The 21,937-nt window shown below is 43.4% G+C and overlaps 1 protein-coding gene across 6 annotated transcripts in view; it reads right to left on the reverse strand.

Annotated features, from left to right (window-relative positions):
* R3HCC1 (R3H domain and coiled-coil containing 1) overlaps positions 1-21,937 on the reverse strand; it is a 561,246-nt gene that overhangs the window by 242,136 nt on the left and 297,173 nt on the right. For all 6 annotated transcript variants that reach the window (XM_069617616.1, XM_069617618.1, XM_069617619.1 and 3 more), the window contains exon 5: positions 17,092-17,264. In XM_069617616.1, the coding sequence (XP_069473717.1) occupies positions 17,092-17,264 (173 nt within the window). The remainder of the gene's footprint in view (positions 1-17,091; positions 17,265-21,937) is intronic.

Here is a 21,937-nt window from a genome sequence, read left to right on the forward strand (position 1 = left end):
TGGACCCCACCTGAGAAAGTGGAACTTAGAACATCCAAAATAGTCGAGGCCTGATGAGGCAAGTGGAACAACAAGGACACTGGTAACTAAACCACTAGGGAATCCAGGAAGCTCAATCTTGCAAAAATTGTATGAAAACAATTGAGTCAAGTAATGATAAAAAATAAAAAAAATAAAAGAACAAGAATCTTAAAGGGGGACCCTAAGGGTCTCCAGCAACACTGCCCATAAGGAGCAGTGTGCTGCAGTAGTAAAACACAGATGCCTTTAAGAGCTATGGCACAGAGACTCCATAGTACAGGTAGAATATAAATAATGAGTTCCAAAAGACAGAGCCCACAAGACTGAATGAGTTGAAAAAGGCTCCACTCATTCAGGATTTGAAGAAAAAAGCCAAGAAGTCCAGCAATAAGTGCTGGGAGTTTCACTACGAGAGGGGATAAAGCATACAAATGATACATCTTTCTAACACAACCCCAGAACATTTTGCTGGACTTGGTGATTATATTTCCTTGTTCCTGGGCAGTGGTAATCTTTTTCCCCTCACACCCTTCCTTGTACTTTTTTATGGGTGACATTTTAGGTCTCTCCATAGTGTATGTGTGGATTTATAGTTCCCTATAATTATAATTGTTCATTTATAACGCGCTTAATACCAGGAGTGGGTTTTAAGTGCGGGATCAGGATTCAAACCTGTGTTGCGCTGCGTTGTCTTTCTTCCTATAACCTTTAGGCTGTATGCATTTTACTATGGCAGCACAAAGCATTTTATGGGCAGTGTTGTTGGACTGCCTTCTGGGCTTCACTTTTTAATTTCTCTTGGTATCTTGGGTGAGCTACTGTTCCCAAGGGTAAAGTGGCATTTCCATCCCCTTTACATTTTATTTCTGATACCAGCACACCCCACCTTATGTGGATTGCTGGGGAGATGCATGGTATCCCCTTTTCTCACCAACATGGTAAAATGTTTGTTACAATGGCAAGATAACTCAAATGTTTTTTCGCAGTGGGTATACATTAATGACAGTTTAGTCAGATTACGCGCAGGCTGTCAAATCAGCCGCGATAACGCACAGGAGAGGAGCTAGAAAGGTGGGCTCTGTTTTCCACGATTTTGAGTATGCTTGTTGTTTCTTGGGTCTTCCTCCGTCCTAGGTGGAAGAGTTCCTGGTTGAAGTTTTGTCTTCGGCGGGTACCATTTGTGTGACTCAGTGGGCGATTCGTGTGTTTGGGAGTTCGCCCATACCGTTCGCCCAGGCCCAAACGCTGGAACGCCCTGAATACTTTCAACTAACACTGAAGTTAATACTTGTTTGACAAGAGATCCTTTGGCACTGCGACTTTCCTGCATCTGAACCCTATCCGGACTTGCTTACCACTGGCTCGTAGACCATTAGGGTCACTCTTCTGCCTCTCAGATCACTCATGCTCTAGAATAGGGAAGGACTTTAAAAGATAAGGCTTCTGTCTTGAAAATATAACAAGTGTGAAAAGTACTTGTAAATGAGTTGGTGTGTAACTGATTGCTGGACAGAGTAAGTTACAAAGTGTCATTAAGTTACTACATACATTTGAGTTGCATACTGCCCCTCTAAAAAGTATAGAAGTTGGTTCACTTACTTTGAAATAGTGTTTCTGTTCTTCGAAGAAACCGATTTGGTACTGTTTTAGCATTTCTGTAACGGAATGAGTTTAAAAGAGTACCAATAGGTTTTACTCACCTTGAATAGCTGTGTGATCTTCTAAAAGTGTACTATTGGGGTTTGCCTCCCCTGATCTGTTTAGTGCATATCTAAAACAGTCTACTGTTCTTACTTGTCCTAGAATTGCATACCCCCCCAAAAAAGTATGTAGGTCCTAACTGCTGACTGCCTTTCTTAAAAGTCTGCTAGAGTTCCTACATAACTTACAATTGTGGTTAAACTGTCTATTCCTGTATTAGAAATAGTGCTGGAGTTTATATAGCAATAGGTTACCTTGAACAGATGCTACTTTTCTAAAACTGTAACTGGGTTGTGCTTACCTTGAGCTGCTTTACTGCATTTCTAAAATAGTTTAGTATGTTCAAACGTATCCCTGAGTAGCTTACTGCCCCTCTGAAAAATATTTGAGTTATTTTACTACCTTTGAACTGTGTTCTAAAAAGTAACATTGCTGTTGTAACTTTATCCATTACTAATAGAAGAAAGTTACATATGTTGCAAGATATCCACTTGTAACAGTGTTGGTCCAAGTGATTCTAAAACTGAACACCACCGTAGGTTATGACCAATCGGTTCTGCTGCCCTTGAATTACTGACTATTCTGAAAGTATAACTAATTTGGTGTTACTCCCCAAGAATAGCCTCATCTCCATTCTGAATGTGTAACTTTAGGTTTGACTCTCCTTGACTGGCCGACTACTCTTCTAAATAAGGTTATACTTTGGTTTGTAGACCATAAGTATTGAGTTGGTTTTTATGATCGTTTATATAATATGTAACAGTACTTACCTTTCCAAAGATTTAGCTTTGCCTACATGTATTTATAATATTATTTTTACAATCCAAGTGTATCAGTGTTTCTTTGCACCACATGTATGCTATAATTTCTTTTTACCTCTATACAGCCCTCTTTCCCGCCTAAGATAAGCCTGGCTGCTCTGTCCATGCTACCAACATTCTAAGGTGGCACAGTCTTGAGTGGAGTTTCTATATCGCCTCAGACGAACAAGTTACTTACCCCTGGTAACGTTCTTTCGATTGGATGTTCCTCCCGAGTATTTCTCATCTGATATTCAATATCCAGCTGTAGCTGCTTAGTCAAAATCTTTCTGGCAGAGGGCACTGTGCGTCGATGGTGTTGACGCGATATCCCTCGAGGGCCTCTGTCTCGAGGCTATCGAAGGTATATATAGCACGTGCAGCGCCAGTTGGCTTCAGTTTTTCTTACAGTAGAAATACCTACATAATCACGCGAATGACCGAACTCAGCCTTGAAGGAACGAAAGCTGTAATAGCATGGGAAATTCTACTGTGGGGTAGGTTGGGAGGGCCATCCAATCGAAAGAACGTTACCAGGGGTAAGCAACTTGTTCTTCTAATGGATTGTGTCCTCCCGCATATCCTCATCTTTGATAGACTCCCAAAGCAGTGTTGGATTTGGTGGAGGGAGTAAGAATTTCAGTTTCTTATAGGCTTTCATGAACCAAAGCAGGACTGCTTTTCCAAAGCTCCCATCCTGACCGAGGGCAGACTCTAGGCAGTAATGTTTTGTGAACGTGTGAATCGTAGACCACGTTGATGCCTCACAAATACTTTTTATCGGTTCACCCCTTTGCAGGGCTGTAGAGGTAGCCATGCCCCTGGTGGCATGGACTCTTAACTCTTCAGGAGGATCCTTGCCTGCCAGTCTAACACTCCAAAATAGCCAGATAGATCCACCTGGATAAGGTCTGTTTGGTAACAGCCTGACCAATTTTGTAGCCCGTATATCCAATGAAAATCTGATCATCAATACGAAGTTGACAGCATAGGTATATGAAAGCTCAAAGCATTGCGAGGGTCAAACCTGTGTAATCTCTCCTCCTTGCCAGGATGAGGTGGGGATAGAAAGAAGGTAAAACCATTTTCTGTCCTATGTGAAAGTCAGAAATTATCTTGGGTAAGAATTAAGGCTTAACCCTCAGAACAACCCAATCCTTATGGAAGATAGTAAAGGGTGGCTTATAAGAAAGTGCCTGCAACTCACTCACTGTACGGTTAGAAATTAGGGCTACCAAGAGAATGGTTTTAAAGAATAAATACATTAAAAGGACAGGAGGGTAAAGGTTCAAAGGGTGCACATATAAAACATTTTAATACCAGCTTAAGGTCCCAAGTTGGAACCTGGAAAGGAGATGGAGGGACATTGGTGAGCACCTTTAGAAATTGTGTCACCAGTGGAATTTTGAAATATGAACATTCCTCTGACTCGCGCTTAAAGATGGACTGCGCCGCCAAATAGCTTTTGATAGTACCAATCTGAAGCCCCAGATTGGCTAAAGGTAGTAGAAAGGAAAACGCATCCAGTGGTTTCCACAGAAAAGGATCTACATTCTTGTTCTTGCACCAGTTGCAGAATTTGTTCCAACGGCAAAAGGTACAAAGAATTTGTTGCCGGCCTTCTAGCCGAAAGCAAAATCTCCATTATGTCATCTGGGAGGTCCCAATCCTTGTATCTCAGCCTCTCAGAAACCAAGCATGAAGGTTGAGTGTCTCGACCTCTGGATGGAGAACACAACCCTCCTCTCGCGAGATAAGGTCCTCTCTTTGTGGAAGAAACATTGGAGGACAGATGGGCATGCCCACCTGGCCCAATCTGGGGCAATCAGTATCATGAGTTTCCCAAACTTTCTCAACCTCCTGATCACGTGAGGAATGACGGGGACTGGAGGAAACGCGTACACGAGTGGAAATTCCCAGTCTGCTACGAACGCGTCTCCTAGAGCTTCTCTTGGGGGAAATTCCCTGGAGCAGTACGATTCGCACTTCCGGTTGACACCGGTCGCAAACAGATCCACTTGAGGGGTTCCCCAAAGAGCAAAGATCTCTTGAAGGATTTCCTGAGCTAGTTCCCACTCGTGGGAGACCGTGCTCTTCATGTTCAGAGCATCCGCCGATGTGTTCTTCTTTCTCCTCTCCAGTTAGGTGAACTACTGATTAGTAGATTCCTTCTTGAATTTCCCAGTACCAGAGCTGCATTACCCCTCTGCACAGTGGTAGTGCCCCTGTACCACCTTGATTGTTGAGGTAGTACATGGCCACTGTTTTGTCCATCATCATCATCAGGACATTCTTTCCCCGCACAGAGGGCAGGAAGGCCTTCAGCGCTAGTCTGATTGCCCCAGCCCCAAAAGATTGATATGTGGTTTGGACTACAATGGAGACAAACGACCGCTGACTCTCAAATCGTTGGTGTTGGCTCCCCACCCTGTGAGTGAGGCATCCGGCACTACGGTCATCTCCGGCCATGGTTGCCAAAACGGTTCTCCCTTCAGAATGTTGTCCACGCAGGCCCACCATAGAAGATCCTGTGCAACCCTGCTTGGAACCTGAAGTAGGTCTGGCATCTTTCCTGGGACCATTGAATTCTGACAGACCATTGAAGGGATCTCATTTTCATGCGGGCCTCTGGCACCAGAAAAATGCAGGACGCCATAAGGCTGAGCAACCTAAAAAAAAAAAAAAAAAAAAAAAATTTTAAAAAAAAATGGAAAGCCAGGAGACGCTGGGCACTCTGAAACTTCGTGACCATCTGTAGAATGGCTTGAGCCCTCACGTCAGGTGGCAAGCTCTTTCCCATCCAGTACAGCTCCGATGAACTGGAGCTTTTTTTTTTTTTTGCGTTTAATTGTTTTACAATTTTTGCAAAAACTTTCTGTTGGCTGTTGTTTTTCCAACATTTCTGTTGCGAATCCTTGATTGGTAAAATTGAAGTTCTCCCTGTTTCTATATTTCTTTCTTTAAAGTCCATGTTTTTTTTTTTTGTTTTTCTTTGTTTACTCTCGACTTAGTTTTTCTTCCAGTTTTAGACCTTCGAAAAATTTAGCTGTTGCTACTGTCAATGTTGTGGATTCTCCACTCATTAGCATGTTCCACCAATCTTCGTCACTGGTAGTAAGATGTTTCATTTTGTGTGGTCGTAGGTAGGTCGTTCTGAGACTATTTGTACCTGAGCAGTAAAGAAGTAGGTGTTGCACTGTTTCGCTTTCTAGGGTGTCACAGTACCGACAGTTTTTATCTCGAACCTGTTTTCTGAGGTGTGAGATTTCTTTCGTCTTTAGAATATTCAGACGTGCTCTCAGAAAGATTATACGCAGAGGTTTGTCTGGAAATTGTTTTAGATAATTCCTTGTCTCGTCTATCCTTTGTATGTTGATTGTGCGGTGACTCTGTGATGTGTGTTTCTCTGCTTTTTCCAAGGTCTCGATCCAATCATAGATTTTTAATTTTTTCTTGATTTTTTCTGGGGTGCGTTCTATCTCCCATTCCGAACATCCGATTTTCTCTGAGTGCTGTAATAAGTTTTTGTACCATTTTGTCAGCATGTTGTTTTTTTGGTTCGTCATTTCTTGGTAGATGATATCCAGAATAATAGGTCGTGGAGTTCTTAAAATTTTTCCCAGGAACAGGAGTCCGTTTCTGATTACTACTGATTCCAGTGATTGAAGACATAGTTCTCTTCGGATTACTGCTGTTGGGGTTGAATTGGGTAGTCGCAAGACTTTGCGCCAAAACGCGCCTTCCAATTTTTTCCACAGTGTAGGAGGAAGATGAGGCATTGCTTCAGCCCCATAAGTTAGTGCTGGAGTGACTTTTGCTTTGAAAAATTTTAGTACTGGGAGGATGGTGAATTTTCCAAATTTCCTTTCCAAGAGTGTTGCTTGTGCAGCCAATGTTTTCATCTTTAAGATAAGGTGTTCTTGCATCGATAGTTCTATTTGGCTGCGGGATATTTTCACTCCTAAGTATGTGAAGGTTTTCACTGTCTCCAGCTTTTCTGAGTTGGCAAACCATTGTGGTCTTTTAGTTGGCCTGGATGATTTTTCTAAGATCATGATTTTAGTTTTGGCAGTATTCAGATCCAAGTCATTCTTCTTTAGATAGCTTACAAGACTGTCTAGTTGGCGCTGCAGTCCGATCGGTGTTTGATCCAGCAGAAGGATATCGTCCGCATAGAGCAGTCTTGTCACTTTCGACTCTCCTATTTTTGGAGGGAAGGAGCGTTTGTCGATTTCTGCAACCATTATGTCAGCCATGTACGCCTTATAGAGGGCCGGAGCTAGAGGGCATCCTTGTTTGACTCCTCTTGCTGTTCGTATACTTTCTGATAGTAGGCCAACTTCGTTCAGGCGAACTCTGATTGAGGTGTTACTGTACAGCGCTTTGATGGGGTTGAGGAGTGAAGTAGGGCACCTTTGTTTTTCCAGTTTGCACCATAGTTTTCTCCTGTTTACACGGTCGAAGGCTTGTACCAGTTCGATCGATGCTATGAATATTGTTGGATAGCCCTCGGATACTCTGGCCTTCAAAATACTAATCATCATAATGTTGACCGCGGTACCTAGATTTTTTTCAAAGCCTGTTTGTAGGGGATCTGCTGTGTGTGCCATTTTCTGCCAGTCTTGGAGTTTCTCTAGCATCAGGGATCCGAAGAGTTTACCCAGCACGTCCAATAGTGCGATAGGTCTATAATTTCCTGGATCATCCTTCAGCCCCTTTTTGTAAATTGGAACAATATTAGCTGTTCGCCATGTGGCCGGGATAGATTGTGTTGTCCTACATCTTCTAAAGATTTCTGCAATTAACGGCGCCCAAGTTTCCATCTCTTGTTTGAGATGTAAGTTTGTAATTCCATCCGGACCTGGTGCACGGGAGTTGTTTAATTTACTGATTTTTTTTCGAATCTCTTCCTCCGTAAATGCCACCCATTTAGTTTTTGCAGGTTTTGGTGGTCTTTTTTCCGATGGCTCAGTTTCTGCAAATAGTTTTGTGAAGTGTTTTAGCCATCTGTCTTCTGGGACGTTGTTAGTGCTTGTTTTTGTTGGACCTGATAGTAGAGTCCAGAAGTCGTTCGAATTTCTTTTGCAGACTGCTCTAAGCATAGTCTCTGCGTCTTCTTGGTACAAGTTTCTTCTGAATGTTTGAAGCCGCCGTTTATACTTTCTTTTTTGTTTGTTTGCAAGCTCTAAGTTTAACTGTGTGGGGTATTTTTTGGCTTTCCTTAATGATTTTCGTAGCTCAGATTTCTTTGAGCGGATTTCGTCATTGTATTTATGCAGATGGTTTTTTTCTATTTTCCTTGCGTACCTAGTTTGAAGGTAAGGTATGAGCAACGGGCAGTAGTCCAGATTTTTCAATGTGTTATTGTTTTCTCCTAGCTCTTTTTGTTTGTAGGACTCTGTAATCAAGGCTATTCCCTCTTTTGTGATTCGTAGTCGGTTTCCTTGGGTATTTATGGCCATCTTGGTTGACATGCTAAGTTGCGGGGGTTTGTTGGCATACCATGTCGCTTTGAGTAAGTTATGGTCACTCCGGGTGGATTCTACTATCTCAAAGCTTTTGATTTGTTGGTATAAATCCCTGGATACAAATATGTAGTCGATGGTACTTGCGTTTCCTTCTCCCTTCCAGGTTGGAGTTCTCGGTCTAGTTATCTCCAGGGAATTTAGATTGTACAGATCTCTGGATTCCATCAGCTCCGCCCATGCAAGGCCTCTTGCTGTTGATTATGAGCAGGTGTTTATTTTATTTCCTAAAGTTTTCACATCTTCTACCATTGGGCAAGTCGAGTTTAGGTCTCCACATATTAAAATGTGGTCCACATTGAATGTTGTTGTAGCCAAGGTTAATATTTTTTCTATCTCTTTTAAAAAAGTGATTATATTAGTTTTGGCCGGGTTCCAATAGATGTTCAGCAGCAGGATAAGGTCTTTGTTCTTTTTTCTCGTTGCGGTTTCTTCTTTTGCCCATTCTAGGACAATCGCTTGGATTAGTGTATCTGATACCAGGTTATGGACTATTCGAAGTGATCCGCCCGTACGGACGGCTGTTAAAAGGCCCGAAGTTGGGCGACCTTTTTCACCTTTCTGGGCAGGAGACAGTTGGATCTCGTAACCATCCATGCTGGGTGGCAACTGCAGCCAGGTTTCTTGTAGGCTTAGTAGGTCGAATCCGCCTAAGTTTATCTCACCTGGTTCTGTCAGATGGATGTGGCCTCTAGTGTTCCATGATCCGATAGTGATTGTTTGCTCTTTGTTGTACAGAGCATTTGCCATCTTTGTTTGATCCCTTTCTTTACCCGAAGGGAAGCTCTTTGACTGCTATTTTCCAGTATAGCGTGTTAATGCCTGAGGGAGCCATGTCCATATTTTTGAACTTTTTTTCGCTAGATCTAGTCGGTTCTGGGTTGAGGTTGTTTCTCTCATAGTGGTTTTTTCTGTTCCTGTACCCTCCTGTGGCCTGATTGGGCAGTTTATTTTTCTGGGTTTGGTTTTTTCTGTATCCTCGTCATCGTCTTTGCGGTATCCTTTAATGTGATGATCTTCTCTTGAGATTTCTTTTCTTGTTTCTTTTGTAATATCTGCCGAACTTGAACCCTTAAGTTTGCTAGTTGTTTCTCTCTCTACTTTTTTCGAATGTTCATGATTCCTTGGGCTTGTGGGATATTTTCTTTTTTCTTTCAGATTATCTTTTCTGTTCGAAGTATTCTTTATCCAGTCACTGGTTTTACTTGTTTTTTGGATCTTATGTCCTCTCTCTTCTGGTGTCGTTTCTCGCAAGAGGTAACCCCGATTCAAAAATTCTTTTGTCATCTGAAGCAAGAGTTTTTTTTACAGTTTGGGACGTGATGTGTAGGAAAATGCTGTCTGTCCGTCCCTTATGCGCAAATTCTACTATGTTTATGTCTATGCTTTTGATTTGATCTCCATTTGTGAATTTGTCCAGGAGCTTCAGCATGGTTCTTCTATTCAGGATGGTTTTCTCTTCTGAGGTGGATCTTTTTTCAAGTTTTAATGTTCGGGTCAAGTTACTTTTGCGAGTAAATATCGCCGAATTTCTAGTTCGGTTTTGCTGAAAAGACTGGTCTAAGGGTCTTTGATTAGACCTGTTTCTCTTATCTGAAGATTTATCTCTTCTTCTATTGTCGAACGTCTCGGTAGCTTGGCTTCTTCGTGTTCTTATCTCGCTTGCCTTGTCCTTCTGTCCTATGGGGGTCAAGTAAGTTTGTTGATATCGTCTATCACCTCTTTTCTTTTTCTTCTTGTCTCTCATTTTCGAACAATCTTTTGCTAGACTTTGGGTAAGCTTCCTCGTTAGATCTTTGTCTGTACTCATGTTTGTTAAGCTTTCTTTTTGATAGACGGAACAGCGTTTTTCTTTCTGGGGAGATCCGATCTTTTTTATGTTCTGAATCCTCTAGCTTTTCTCTTTTTTGTTCAGCATTTCTCATTTGTTTTTTATATTGGTTTTCCCTTCGGTTTTCTGCTGGTAGTTCATTTTCCGCAAATGATACCTTCCTTTTTTTTGTCATGGAGGGAGGTATTTCAGACTCAGAAGTTTCGATTGAGTAAGTGCTGATGTTAGATATGTCGATCGTACTCTCATCTGGCTCCTGATTAAGATCTCCTTTTTGATTTATCTGAGTGTTGCTGTTTTGTTTCATGGATAATTTTTTGTCTGTGACTGTTATCCATTTTGTCATTAGTTCGTTTTAGTTGTTTTTTCCACTTTCCTCTGGGCCTGTTGTATGTTGGCGTTTTCCAGTTCTTGTGGAGTTTTAGAATGATCGGCTTTCCTTTCACTTTTTGTTAGTTGCTCGGTTACATTCAGCTGATCTCTCGGGTTCGTATGTTTTTTAATACTAGTTTGTTCTCGTGTGTCTCTCTTGGGTTTATCTTTGTTGCACTTTTGTGCTGATCTCTCAGCATGCTTTTCTAGTGCTTCTGGTGGCTCTTTTCCGTTAGGGATCTCACTTGTTTTCATCAGTATAGTTTGAGTGCTGTTATTCACTGATTTTTTCTTGAATTGAAACACGTCGTTCTTTCCTTGATCTGTTTTATCCGTTTGTGTTCCTTGGTTTCTTGTGCTAGCCTTCCACGCTTCGAGAGCCAGAATGTATCCTTCTAAGTGGGTCAGCTTTGAGTTTACAGATGCTAATATAGAGGTGTGGTCCTTTAACGTATCGTTGATGGTCTCATATAATTTACCGAATGGTGTTAGACCAACTGTTACTGCAGACATCACTAGTTGTAGGTCCGGCTTTTTTCCAGGTGAGTTTTTTTCTTTTATTTTTGTGGTTTCTTGTCCTGGTTTAGTTTTGTTTGGGGTCGAATAGAGTGGGCGCAGAGCCTCCACCAAGGAATCTTCTTTTCTTTGCTGGCAAGTAGGTTTCAAATCTGGATTCGATTCTCTGCGCCTAACCATGTTTTTATAGTTTAGTATGGCCTCTGTCAGCTGTATTTCTTCTTGACTTCTTTCACGAATGGTGTTTGGTTTCTGTATATTCTCATGGTTTTTTTTTGCCTCCGTTGTTGTCGTTTCTTGATTTGGTTTTCTAATTTCTTCAGTTGCAGGTTTTTCACTTAGCGTAGTTTTTTCCTTTGAAGATTCTTCTGTCAATGTGACTATTTTTTTGTTATTCATACATTGATTGTTTAGGTTATATCTCGTTTTTTGATTGTTCTCATTTTCTTTAGATGACACTTTGGGTTCCAAAATACTTTCTTGTTCCTTATTTTGAGTCATTTTATTTGCACTTGTCCAAGTTTCAGTGTCTAATTTTGATTTTTCTGGTTTATCTTGAGGGGTCTCAATTTGGCCGAAGTGCCATCGTAATTGAGGTGTCGGGGTTTCTATTGCCAGAGAATGCGTTGCTGGTATTTGTTTGAGTGGAATTCTTTGAGGGGATGGAGGGATTCCCTCTAGTATTTCCATATCAGAAAGTTCAAACCGATTCGTAGTTTTCCCTAACTTCTCAAAGAATCTTCCAATCGGGTTGTTTGTTTGGGGCGTCATTTTACCTTGTTTTTTTTATGTGGTTTAAGCACGGATTTGGAAATTGGAGTTGATGAAAAAGTAGCGTCAGAGATACTGACTTCTGTTTTTTTTGAATTTCTATTATTTTCAAGATCTTTGGTTTTTAGTTCCTGAATATTTTCTTTGCCCGTGTTGTCGTTTTGGTCGACACGTGAGAGGTTCAAATCCTTTTGGGATGGGATTTTATTACTTGGGTCTATGGCTGGGTATGTTTGAAGTTTGACCCAGTTGTGTTCTCTCAAGATGTTAGTGTCGTCAGTTTCTTGACCATCTTGGTCTGTCAAGTAGGATATAGTTCCGTTCATTGAACAGTTTTCTCTCCAGTTGGTTATATTCAGTTCAGGGCTTGATAGATCTGCCCTGGCTGTTACTGGATGTATCTCTGTCTGAGTCAGCATTTCAAGAATAGGGGGATACGTATTGCTCTCTTTTTGATTCTTGAAAGAGGTATGGTCTGGTAAGTTTTTTAAACTTTTTTCTGTGAGGTAAGTCTGTTGTAGTGGTTTAGCTGTATTGAAAGTATTAAGTTTCGGGTCGACCGAGATCCGGCTGTATTTTTCGCCAGTCTCTGTCTTATGGATCTTTACGGTAGTGGATACAGAGTTCGTTGTCTGTGGAACTCTGACGGACCCGACCGATGTTTCCTCTTTTTCCACCTCCGTCTTGCCTCGTCGTGCCTCTTCTTGCTCCACAGATGGTCGCGAGCCCGGGAACTGTGCGGGTTTTTTATCTTGTGTAGGACTTTTCACTACCCGACGTCTCCCCTGGTTTTATATTCGAGCAACCTTTTCCTTCCCCTCCACCGGCTACCGCCAGCAAGGCGGTGCTGCAACCAGATGTGCTCCCTTCTCGGACCCCAAAGGGATCGTCAGCACCCGGCGTGTCCGATGAGCATGCGTCGTCACAAATAGGTAGGTTGTATCTGTGTGGGGATCGAAGAGGGGGTATTGGGGGTGACAGTATTGCTATGGGGTGTGTGATGGTCATTTCAGACAGGTTTTTTATTGTTAAGAGGCCACTTCGTAGTATACGACCTGGTTCGTCGATAATGTTAAATAGGGGTTCTCCTGGGAGCGGGCAGCTGTCTTTGACACTCTGGGTAGCCGTCACTACCTTCTTCATGTTAGTTTGTGGTATTTTGGGTTTTTCTTTTATTTGGTTGTGCTGATTTTAATTTATGGGTGGATGAGTACAGGGTCGATTTGCCAGACCACACTCCTTGTATGATTTTATACAGCTGAAACTCTGGAAGATATTTGAGTCATAATTTCACAGCACTTACCCACGAACCGCCGGGACCAGCCGGAAACAGCAGAAACAGTCGCGCCCTTTACTCCTGAGCGGGCTTCACGCCGCAATGGTCGCGCTGTTCTGCTTTTATGCAGGAGGATTTCCTGGAGGTGTGGCCCAAGTAGTCACGTGACCGATGTCACGTGGGGATTCACAACGATGAGCCGCTCACTTCAACTGCTGCCAGCCCCTGCTGACAGACTCACGCGAGTCGGAGCGGCTTCCTCCTGATGAGGTAGTAAGTTCAGGGTATCAAAATGCGGCAATGAGTGAATGACAGGGTCCCAGCCGAACAGCAGAAACAGTCGCGCCCTTTACTCCTGAGCGGGCTTCACGCCGCAAGGGTCGCGCTGTTCTGCTTTTATGCAGGAGGACTTCCTGGAGGTGTGGCCCAAGTAGTCACGTGACCGATGTCACGTGGGGATTCACAACGATGAGCCGCTCGCTTCAACTGCTGCCAGCCCCTGCTGACAGACTCACGCGAGTCGGAGCGGCTTCCTCCTGATGAGGTAGTAAGTTCAGGGTATCAAAATGCGGCAATGAGTGAATGACAGGGTCCCAGCCGAACAGCAGAAACAGTCGCGCCCTTTACTCCTGAGCGGGCTTCACGCCGCAAGGGTCGCGCTGTTCTGCTTTTATGCAGGAGGACTTCCTGGAGGTGTGGCCCAAGTAGTCACGTGACCGATGTCACGTGGGGATTCACAACGATGAGCCGCTCGCTTCAACTGCTGCCAGCCCCTGCTGACAGACTCACGCGAGTCGGAGCGGCTTCCTCCTGATGAGGTAGTAAGTTCAGGGTATCAAAATGCGGCAATGAGTGAATGACAGGGTCCCAGCCGAACAGCAGAAACAGTCGCGCCCTTTACTCCTGAGCGGGCGCTTTTGAGAAGGGTTCTTATGGGACTTCTGGTAATTAAAGGAGAAGAACAGTCTGAAGAGAGTGGCAGGTGACGTTGAGATGATCCAGGACTTGTTCGGGAGAACGCACCCTGATAAACCAATCGTCCAGGTAGGGGTAGACGTAAATACCCCGCTCCTGAGATTTGCTGCCACCACTGCCATTAGTTTGGTGAAAACCCTCAGGTGGAGGTCAGCCTGAATGGCAGGGCTCGAAATTGATAATGAGAACTGAAAACTGCGAACTTCAGGTATTTTCTGTGCTTGAGATGGCTTGGCACATGAAAACAAGCATCCTGAAGGTCCAATGACACCATCCAATCTTGGAGTTGGGGGGGCCTAAAGGATCTGAGAAAGAGGGACCAACTTGAACTTGTCCTTCCTGAGGAACTTGTTCAAGTATCTCAAGTCCAAGATGGGTCTCAGTCCTCGGTCCTTCTTGGGTATTAAGACATAAGGGGAACACCATCCCTTGATCTTCTCTGCTACAGGCACTGGTTTTATAGCGTCTTTCTCTAGCAGGGTTAACATTTCCTGCACAAGGAGCGGATCTGGAACCCTCAAAGGGAGGCTCCCAGAGGATTGCTCTGAGGTCTCTGTATGAAAGGAGGGCTATGGTTTCCAATGCCCAAGCATCTGAAGTAATGACTCCCATTCTTCTAGATGCTGAGACAGTCTACCCCCCAACTGGTGAATTGTGACTCAAGACCTCAGAGGTTTTGAGGCGGCTGATGCAGTGGCGTATGGTAAAGATGCCCCTGCTTGAGCTTGCTTTGCACCTATCCCTCGCTCTTCCCACTGAGGAGTAATAGTGAAAAGATCTACCCCTCCAAGGCTGTACGCTACGACGAAAAGGCTGAGGCTGCCTACTAGCGGCACCTTAAGATTTGGCTGCCCCCATTGAGGTCTGCAACTTCTCAAGGCTCTCGTCAGCCTTGTTGCCAAAAAGGTGAGACCCGTCAAAGGGCATGTTGCTGGTCGGATTCTCAGCGTTTGCAAGGTCCAGCACTCTGATGAGGGGACTTTTTGGACTCGATTCACGTCTCTGGAAGTCCAGCAGGATGCCCACAAAGTTTCAGCAAGATTTGGAATTCGGAAGACAGTGCACCGCACAATGGCTCGATTGTCCCAGGGTATTGGGGTATTGCAGCCCCGCAAAGTCGCAGCACGATGTAGGATGGCTCAAAATGCAGGTTTTCTTGAATCTAGTGGTTCTCACCCACCAGGCTCTGTGTCCGGGTCATCATTTTTGGAGTCCCCAGGTCGATTGGAAGGAAGGGTAACAGCAGGCTCCGGTTATACAACAGGCTCTCCGGTCGCTGAAAATCGTCTCAGACGCGTTTTCATCATCCTCTTTGGTTTCAGTTCCAGTGGTCGACTTGTCAGCAGCTTCCATGTTCAGAGCTTTTAACAGGAACTACAGCACAACCTCTGCATTCTCTCCCAGCATTTTACAGAAAGGGGCGGTCTGGCTGTCCAATAAGGACAGCCAGCCCCCTATTGGGAGTGGTTCCCTTTCAGAAAAGGTGGAAGACAAAAGGACTGCAGAGTTTTGGACTCCTCCCTCGCTTCCTGATATTCCAGACACTCTGGAGCCTGGGCGTGGAATCCACGGATTCTCGCCAAAGACAAAACAGCCACTGAGGTTGTTCCCTCCTAGAATGGCAGGGGAAGACTTCATAAATAGCAAGCACACAAGAAATGGCGAAAAAGAAGGAGCCCACCATTTTAGAAAAATGGTGGCCCTTCTGTGCATTACCGAGGCTGAATTAACAGCCTGCGAGTAATAAAGACTAAAAGTCATAAATGTAAAACCACTGCCACCAGCAATTTGTGTAAAACTCGCAGTTGTAACAAGATGTTACCAGGTAAGTAAGAAATGGGATACATTGTATCCCCCAGCACTCCACACAAGGTGGGGTGGGTTGGCTCACTATATGAAATGTAAAGGGGAATGAAAATCCCTCTACTACTTGGGACCTGTAGTTCATCCAAGTACATCAAAGAGAAATTAACAAAGGGGCAACCCAGCCTAGGCCCAAAAGTTGAAGGAAACTAACTTCAACCATACACTATGGAGAGATATACAAAGGTCAACCATAAAAAGAGTAGAAGACTAGGTGAGAGGGGAAAAAAGATTCCCTTTCACCTAGCGACATGGTTAAATAATTACCTCGTCAAAGCAAAAGGTTCTAGGCTTGACACAAGTCAGGAAGATGCATCATTGATATGAAAATCTTACCTAACAATGACGCCATTAGTTGGACTTTAGAAAAACTGTCCTAACATCAAGTACTCATAATTTCACTCCACAGCCTCAGTTTAAGCCAGCATCTCCTATTGGCGGGTCAGCTAGTTCCTTTTTGTTAATTTCCTTACATTTTTCATCAATCCGGCACAATTTGAATGTGAATAGGCCTAGCATGAAGGGTGTTCTGACGCCAAGCTATCTCAGCGTTGATCTTCCCCCAGGCTCAGTTCTGCTTTGTGATCAGTAATGCACCACCACCCTACAATTTAGAAAACACAATTGCCTCAAAATGAGTGACGCCTTTCTTGAACACTTTAATAGCTGATATATTAAAAAGATAAATGCTAGCTACATGTTTTGCAAAGGAATACTTAAATGCTGATGTACCCATGAGTGCACCTCCACCGTGACTGGTCCTACGTACACCTCTACTATGATGTTGGTACAATTATGATTTGATCCATGGTTATCCACACTGTGATTTGCACCTCTGTGTTCTCCAACTGATCTACACCTAGGTATTTCTTCCACTGTTATGTGCTCTTGGGTGATCACACAATGACTTTGTTCATAGGTGTGCCACTATTAGTGCTTCCACACAGCTAAACCGGATAGGATACTCCAAATGCCCATTGGCGTCACAACTACCTACCCACTCAAGTTCTACTTTCTAACTTGTTCTAAACACAATGACTAAGCTACACACAGATAGCAATTAAACTCCCCCTCCTAACACCCACTAAAACCATCAGAACTCTCCCACTAACCTGTGCAACACAGCCCAATCCAACTCAACCTTGCACTAGGTGTAAACCAGACTCGGTTCTGGATGCCGATATTGCAAATGCCCACTGTACAAATCACCTAAACTCAATCCTGCACACACCAACACAACAGAGCTCTCTAGCATTTTTCCTCTGTCTCAACTAACCAAACGACCCTCTTATTGCAGATCCCATAGTGCCAAGAGACCATTAAAATGGCAGTGGAATGCTGTAGAAAACCCAATAACCTAACATTATATAGATAAGATATAAGTGTTTGGTTCTTCTTTAGAACTGATTTATATATTGCAAGCATAACTAGCAGACTTACGGGAACTCAGAAAACGCTTCCATAATATCTTCAGTGTTCAGCTCTGGCAAGAAATCGTAGATTTCAATAATGTGTGTAAACTTCGCCTTGCCAGCAAGGGTAACTTCATAGCCGGAGTAATCAAATTTCAGTTTTTCTATACTGATGTCCTTTTCTATCAAATGGGCTTTGATCTTAAAAAGTGAAAAAATAAACAAATGCACAATTTATTATAATTTCCACTTAAATCCAATCATTCAAAACATGTTGTCTAGTAACTTCTCATGCTACCCAAGTTAAGTTCATTAAGATACACAGACAGGCACTGAAGATTCTTTTTGCAAGAGTTTACTTTCTGAACAACTGCTATCATGCAATCTGTTACTGGCAATGGGAAAATTACTTACTGTTGTGACTAACTTTCTCAGAGTCCAGTCCACTTTCCCCAATACACATTGAATTTCATCCAAACGGGGATGGAAACAGAATAGTTTTCACAGCAAAGGATATTTTTAAAGACAAACCTAGGGAGCATGCATGGATGTAGCCCCGTCAACAATGGATATGCGCTCTTGCTTCGCTCAAGAGACTTTCTTTCTGCCAAGATATTGCCTGATATATGGCGAAATTTAGATGGGATATCAGGGGGTTGGATGGAGGAAAGAGGGATATGGACTGAGTGTTTTAAACAAACAAAATTACTCACCGTAGTGACTACCTTACTCCTAGTCCATAGTCCCCTTTCCTCCATACTTTTGGGACATTCCGTCCTATGGGTCGGGGACCAGAGCACTTTTTGTAAAAAAGTATCACTTTTTTAAATTTTTTTTATTATTAATTTTATTGAAATTTATAGAAAACATACAAACAACAAACTTATCAGCATTGTAATCGTAGAACTCATTGCATATAATCCACACCCCACAACCACCCCCAACCTTCACAGAATCCAAAAAGCAAAACAGACCAACTCATTATCACATGCCATCCAAAAACCAACCCCACATATCATCAAAAAATGTCAACTTTTTGTTCCTGCGAAGGATAACCTTCTCAATTCTGGCCACTTACAAAAGTATCACATTTGTCCTTCACTTTTTACACGGGGTACCGCACGTGGCTGTAACCCCGCCCTCCTGATCCCCCGCCCCGCGCATCGCCCTTCAGTCCTTTTCTATCGCCAGGTCTGAGACCTTTAAGCAATAATAGAGGATACCTATTAGAGGGGACGGCGAGCAGGCGTATGGAGGAAAGAGACTATGGACTAGGAGTAAGGTAGTCACTACGATGAGTAACTTTGTTATACTCCTACGTCCCGTTCCCTTTCCTCCATACTTTTGGGAGATTCCCAAGCACTCCTCACAGGAAATACAGGTGGATGGAACCTCCTTACTGAAAAAGGTTTTTAAGTACAGCCTGGCCGAACTGAGCATCGGCCCTGGAGCTCAGGTCCAAACAGTAATGCTTACAAAAAGCTGATGGGGAAGCCCACGTGGCTGCTTTGGCAATGGTTTCCCTAGGGAACATATTTCTGGAAAGCAGCGGCAGCCGACTTGCCCCGCACCAGATGGGCAGGAATTCCTTTCGGAGGTTGAAGACCCTGAACGGAATAAGCCTCGGAAAAACAGGAAGCAACCCATCGGGAGATAGTTGCTTTTGAGGCTGGTTTCCCTTTGGGGTCACCGAAGGTGACAGAGTTGGGAAGAGGTCCTAAATTCAGATGTCCTGTCCAGGTAAAACTTAAGAGCTTGCCCGACATCTAAATTGTGCAACACCCTTTAGACATCTGAAGCCGGGTCTGGAAAAAAACAGGCAAAGAAATGGACTGGTTCAAATGGAAGTCAGTCACCACCTTGGGAAGGAAAGAGGGATGAGTCCGGAGGACAACCTTATTGTGCGCTACATTGACTCACTCAACAGAATTCTTCTCCATAACCAAGCTGCGCTTTGGCAGAAACAACAAAAGATGGCTGCACTGGCTCCTTTGAGCACCACTGCCTCACACCAAAACTGCGTTTTGCAACTAATAGATGGCGGCACCATCTTGCCAAGCACATATTGGGCAGGATGGAACAAGGCGGCACACTGAAAAAGCCTGCCAGTGTGTTGCTTACATGTACAAAATAAGGGGAGTGAAAAAGCAGTGCTGCTTTGTAGGGGTGTAGCGGTACAGCGGTATACCGGTATAATTACCATGATTCTCCTCATTTAATCACAATAACCTTGACCATGTCCACACCAGTTTACTGTGTGTTCAGCATCAAAGCACAGTTTTGTTTGTTTAAAGTGGTTTCAGTTCGCTCAATTTAACACGTGGGAGACAGAGGCAAGACAGCAAAGCAGATCTGTACACACAGTCAGTGGACGTTCTGACCGCTTTATTATTTTGTTTAAATTGCCTGCAGCTGCCTGGCACCTCCAGTAAACTAGCACCCCAAATTAGCAAGACAGATGAGCAGGTGTCAAATTCACGAGGCTCCAGTGAAAAATGCATTGACAGTTCCAGTGAAAAGTGCATTGCTTGGGCCCTCTAGTAACTTAACTTTCATACAAAAATAAACACGTTCTGCGTGAATAAAAAGCCTCCCATGTGCAAAGCGGAAAAGGTTGTTGTCCAAGGCGTGGGGCTCAGGGGATCCCAAATTGTCATGTTCAGAGCCGTTATGTGTCAAAAAAGCTTTCTTTTTTTCCCCCCATTTTGTTTTTCTTTCGTAGCTTAGTGAGAGAAACAGACTAGCCAGGCCCGTTGCACAGCAAACCACCCTGCCTGCAGAATCATAAAGGTTTCAATTTGGTCTCGGCCCTTTGAACACACCACAAAAGAACGCATTAGCTCATGTCCTGCAGCAAACTTTGCAAAAGCACTTCAGTGCAAAAGCTCTCGAGTGGTGGTCCTGTGGCAGGCTGCTTTGTATGGGCAAATGCGGTACAGTGAGTCTCGCCATTGTTGCCAAGGTATGGAACGTGAACATTGCAGAGTAAAGTGCTGCACATAGGTTCGAAGAAGGGTTCTATGGGTGACAAGCCTAAGGATAGTTATTTGCCTCTGTCGCCCAAATAGCATTCTTGTCTACATTGGAGTGGACTTGATGTGCATGAAGGTATGCGTTTGGGGCAGGGGTGGGAGGTGCACTCAGACCTGCATGCCATCAGTTTACACCCATCAGAAAAGTTCAATGGAACACCATTTGCTGTATTGGCGCATTATAAACACCAAATAAATAAAATCGTACTGAAAAAGGCTTCTTTATAAGCTATGTTGTGTTCCTTTTAAATGGCATGCGTCTGCATTTCTCTGAAATGTCTGAAGTGCTGCTAAGTCTACAGCCTACTTTTGTGGCATGCAGACCATCGCAAAGAGAAGTATGCGCTTGCATGAAGTCCCTCCAGAACCAGTTGAGTAAATAGATTATGTCCCAGTTTTCACAGGGGCTGAGAGGGTGACGGAGCATGCACCGAAGATTTAAAGGGTTTGTACGCATTCACACTTTCTCTGGGCCCACTTTTGATATGACCCAGTGGTTACCAGGAAATATCCATTTACCAAATGTTTTGCTTTGGGTACCTGCAGATCTGTTTGAAGATGCATGATTTCCCATTTCAAAATGTTATTTGGGGAGCCCCATTTCCTCCATCTGGAAAAAGCAGCCTGCATATGTTAACAATATGTTTTTTGGGTTCACACAGTTTCAAGTGGTGCCGTTTGCACCTTTGAAGCACATACCTGATCACAAAATCACAACATTGTAAGGAATGAGAAGGAACTAGTTCATGAGGTATGTGTGCTATGTAAATTATTATGGATTATATAAATTTCATTTTAGATTGGAACAGATTATAATGGAGAATGCGTTTTCTAATGCATACTACAATGGGTGAAGTCCCTGTTTTTATCAATGAATTTGAATAATAATCCCAAAATGTATCACTGCCCCACCACACCCACTAGCTGATAGCAGGGTAAAAATGGTCTGTGATTATTGATCACCTTTTGGAGCGATTTATGTTTGGCCACCAAATATGGATTTGAATTGACAGAGCCTCAACCTGTGCCTTATTGTGTGGTGTGTAGATTGACAAGGGAAGTTACCTGTCCTCTGCATTTCAGAACAAAGAAAAGCAGCCTAATCGTGGAGCTGAAACCCTAAATGACCACTTAAACTTTGCTACAAGCTTTCTTTTAAAGATTAACAGGGCTCCCAAAGACTTGGGAGGGAGGGGGGGTCTACTTCAATAGATAGAAAGGCATGAAGTTCCGGCCTACCTATACCCTCGCCCCGACATTTGTTCAGCGTGGGCACATGGCTTCTTTTCCCTGGTGATGTTTAGTCAGTGTTCGCTGTGCACTCAGTGCGGCCAAAGTGTCCTCAGTAAACGAAGGGTGTTTGGTGTTCCCAATTAACAGTCCTAAAAGACAAAGTGCCCACTTTTGTCACTTCTATTAAAACACATTTATATACAAAGACTACTTGTTTGTGGTGCAAGTCTGTTAAGTAAAACATTGTGTCAAAGTATTTAAGGTTACCTTAATACCTGTGCTATACTGCAATAACTGTGGTATACCGTTACTTGGAAAAAAGGTTATACCATCCAAAAATCCATACCGTGACACCCCTGCTGCTTTGCTGCAAGCCCAAAGTTTCCATTGAAAAAGGGAAATATTTACATTTAAAAATGATGCCACTTTGATGCTCTTTTTTTCTCTGTTCCTCATCACAATACTTTTATTCATGAGACCTTGCCATGCTTATCCACATTCACATTGTGCTCCAGCAGACAAGAGCAGTATCCCTGAATGACAGACTGTTAAGTTCTGAAGGAATCAAAAGAAGTTTTATTTCAGCTACACGGAAACACAAGTTTTTCT

The sequence above is a fragment of the Ambystoma mexicanum genome, chromosome 10, assembly GCF_040938575.1.
Source record: "Ambystoma mexicanum isolate Mex_15411 chromosome 10, UKY_AmexF1_1, whole genome shotgun sequence".
Lineage (NCBI taxonomy): Eukaryota > Metazoa > Chordata > Amphibia > Caudata > Ambystomatidae > Ambystoma > Ambystoma mexicanum.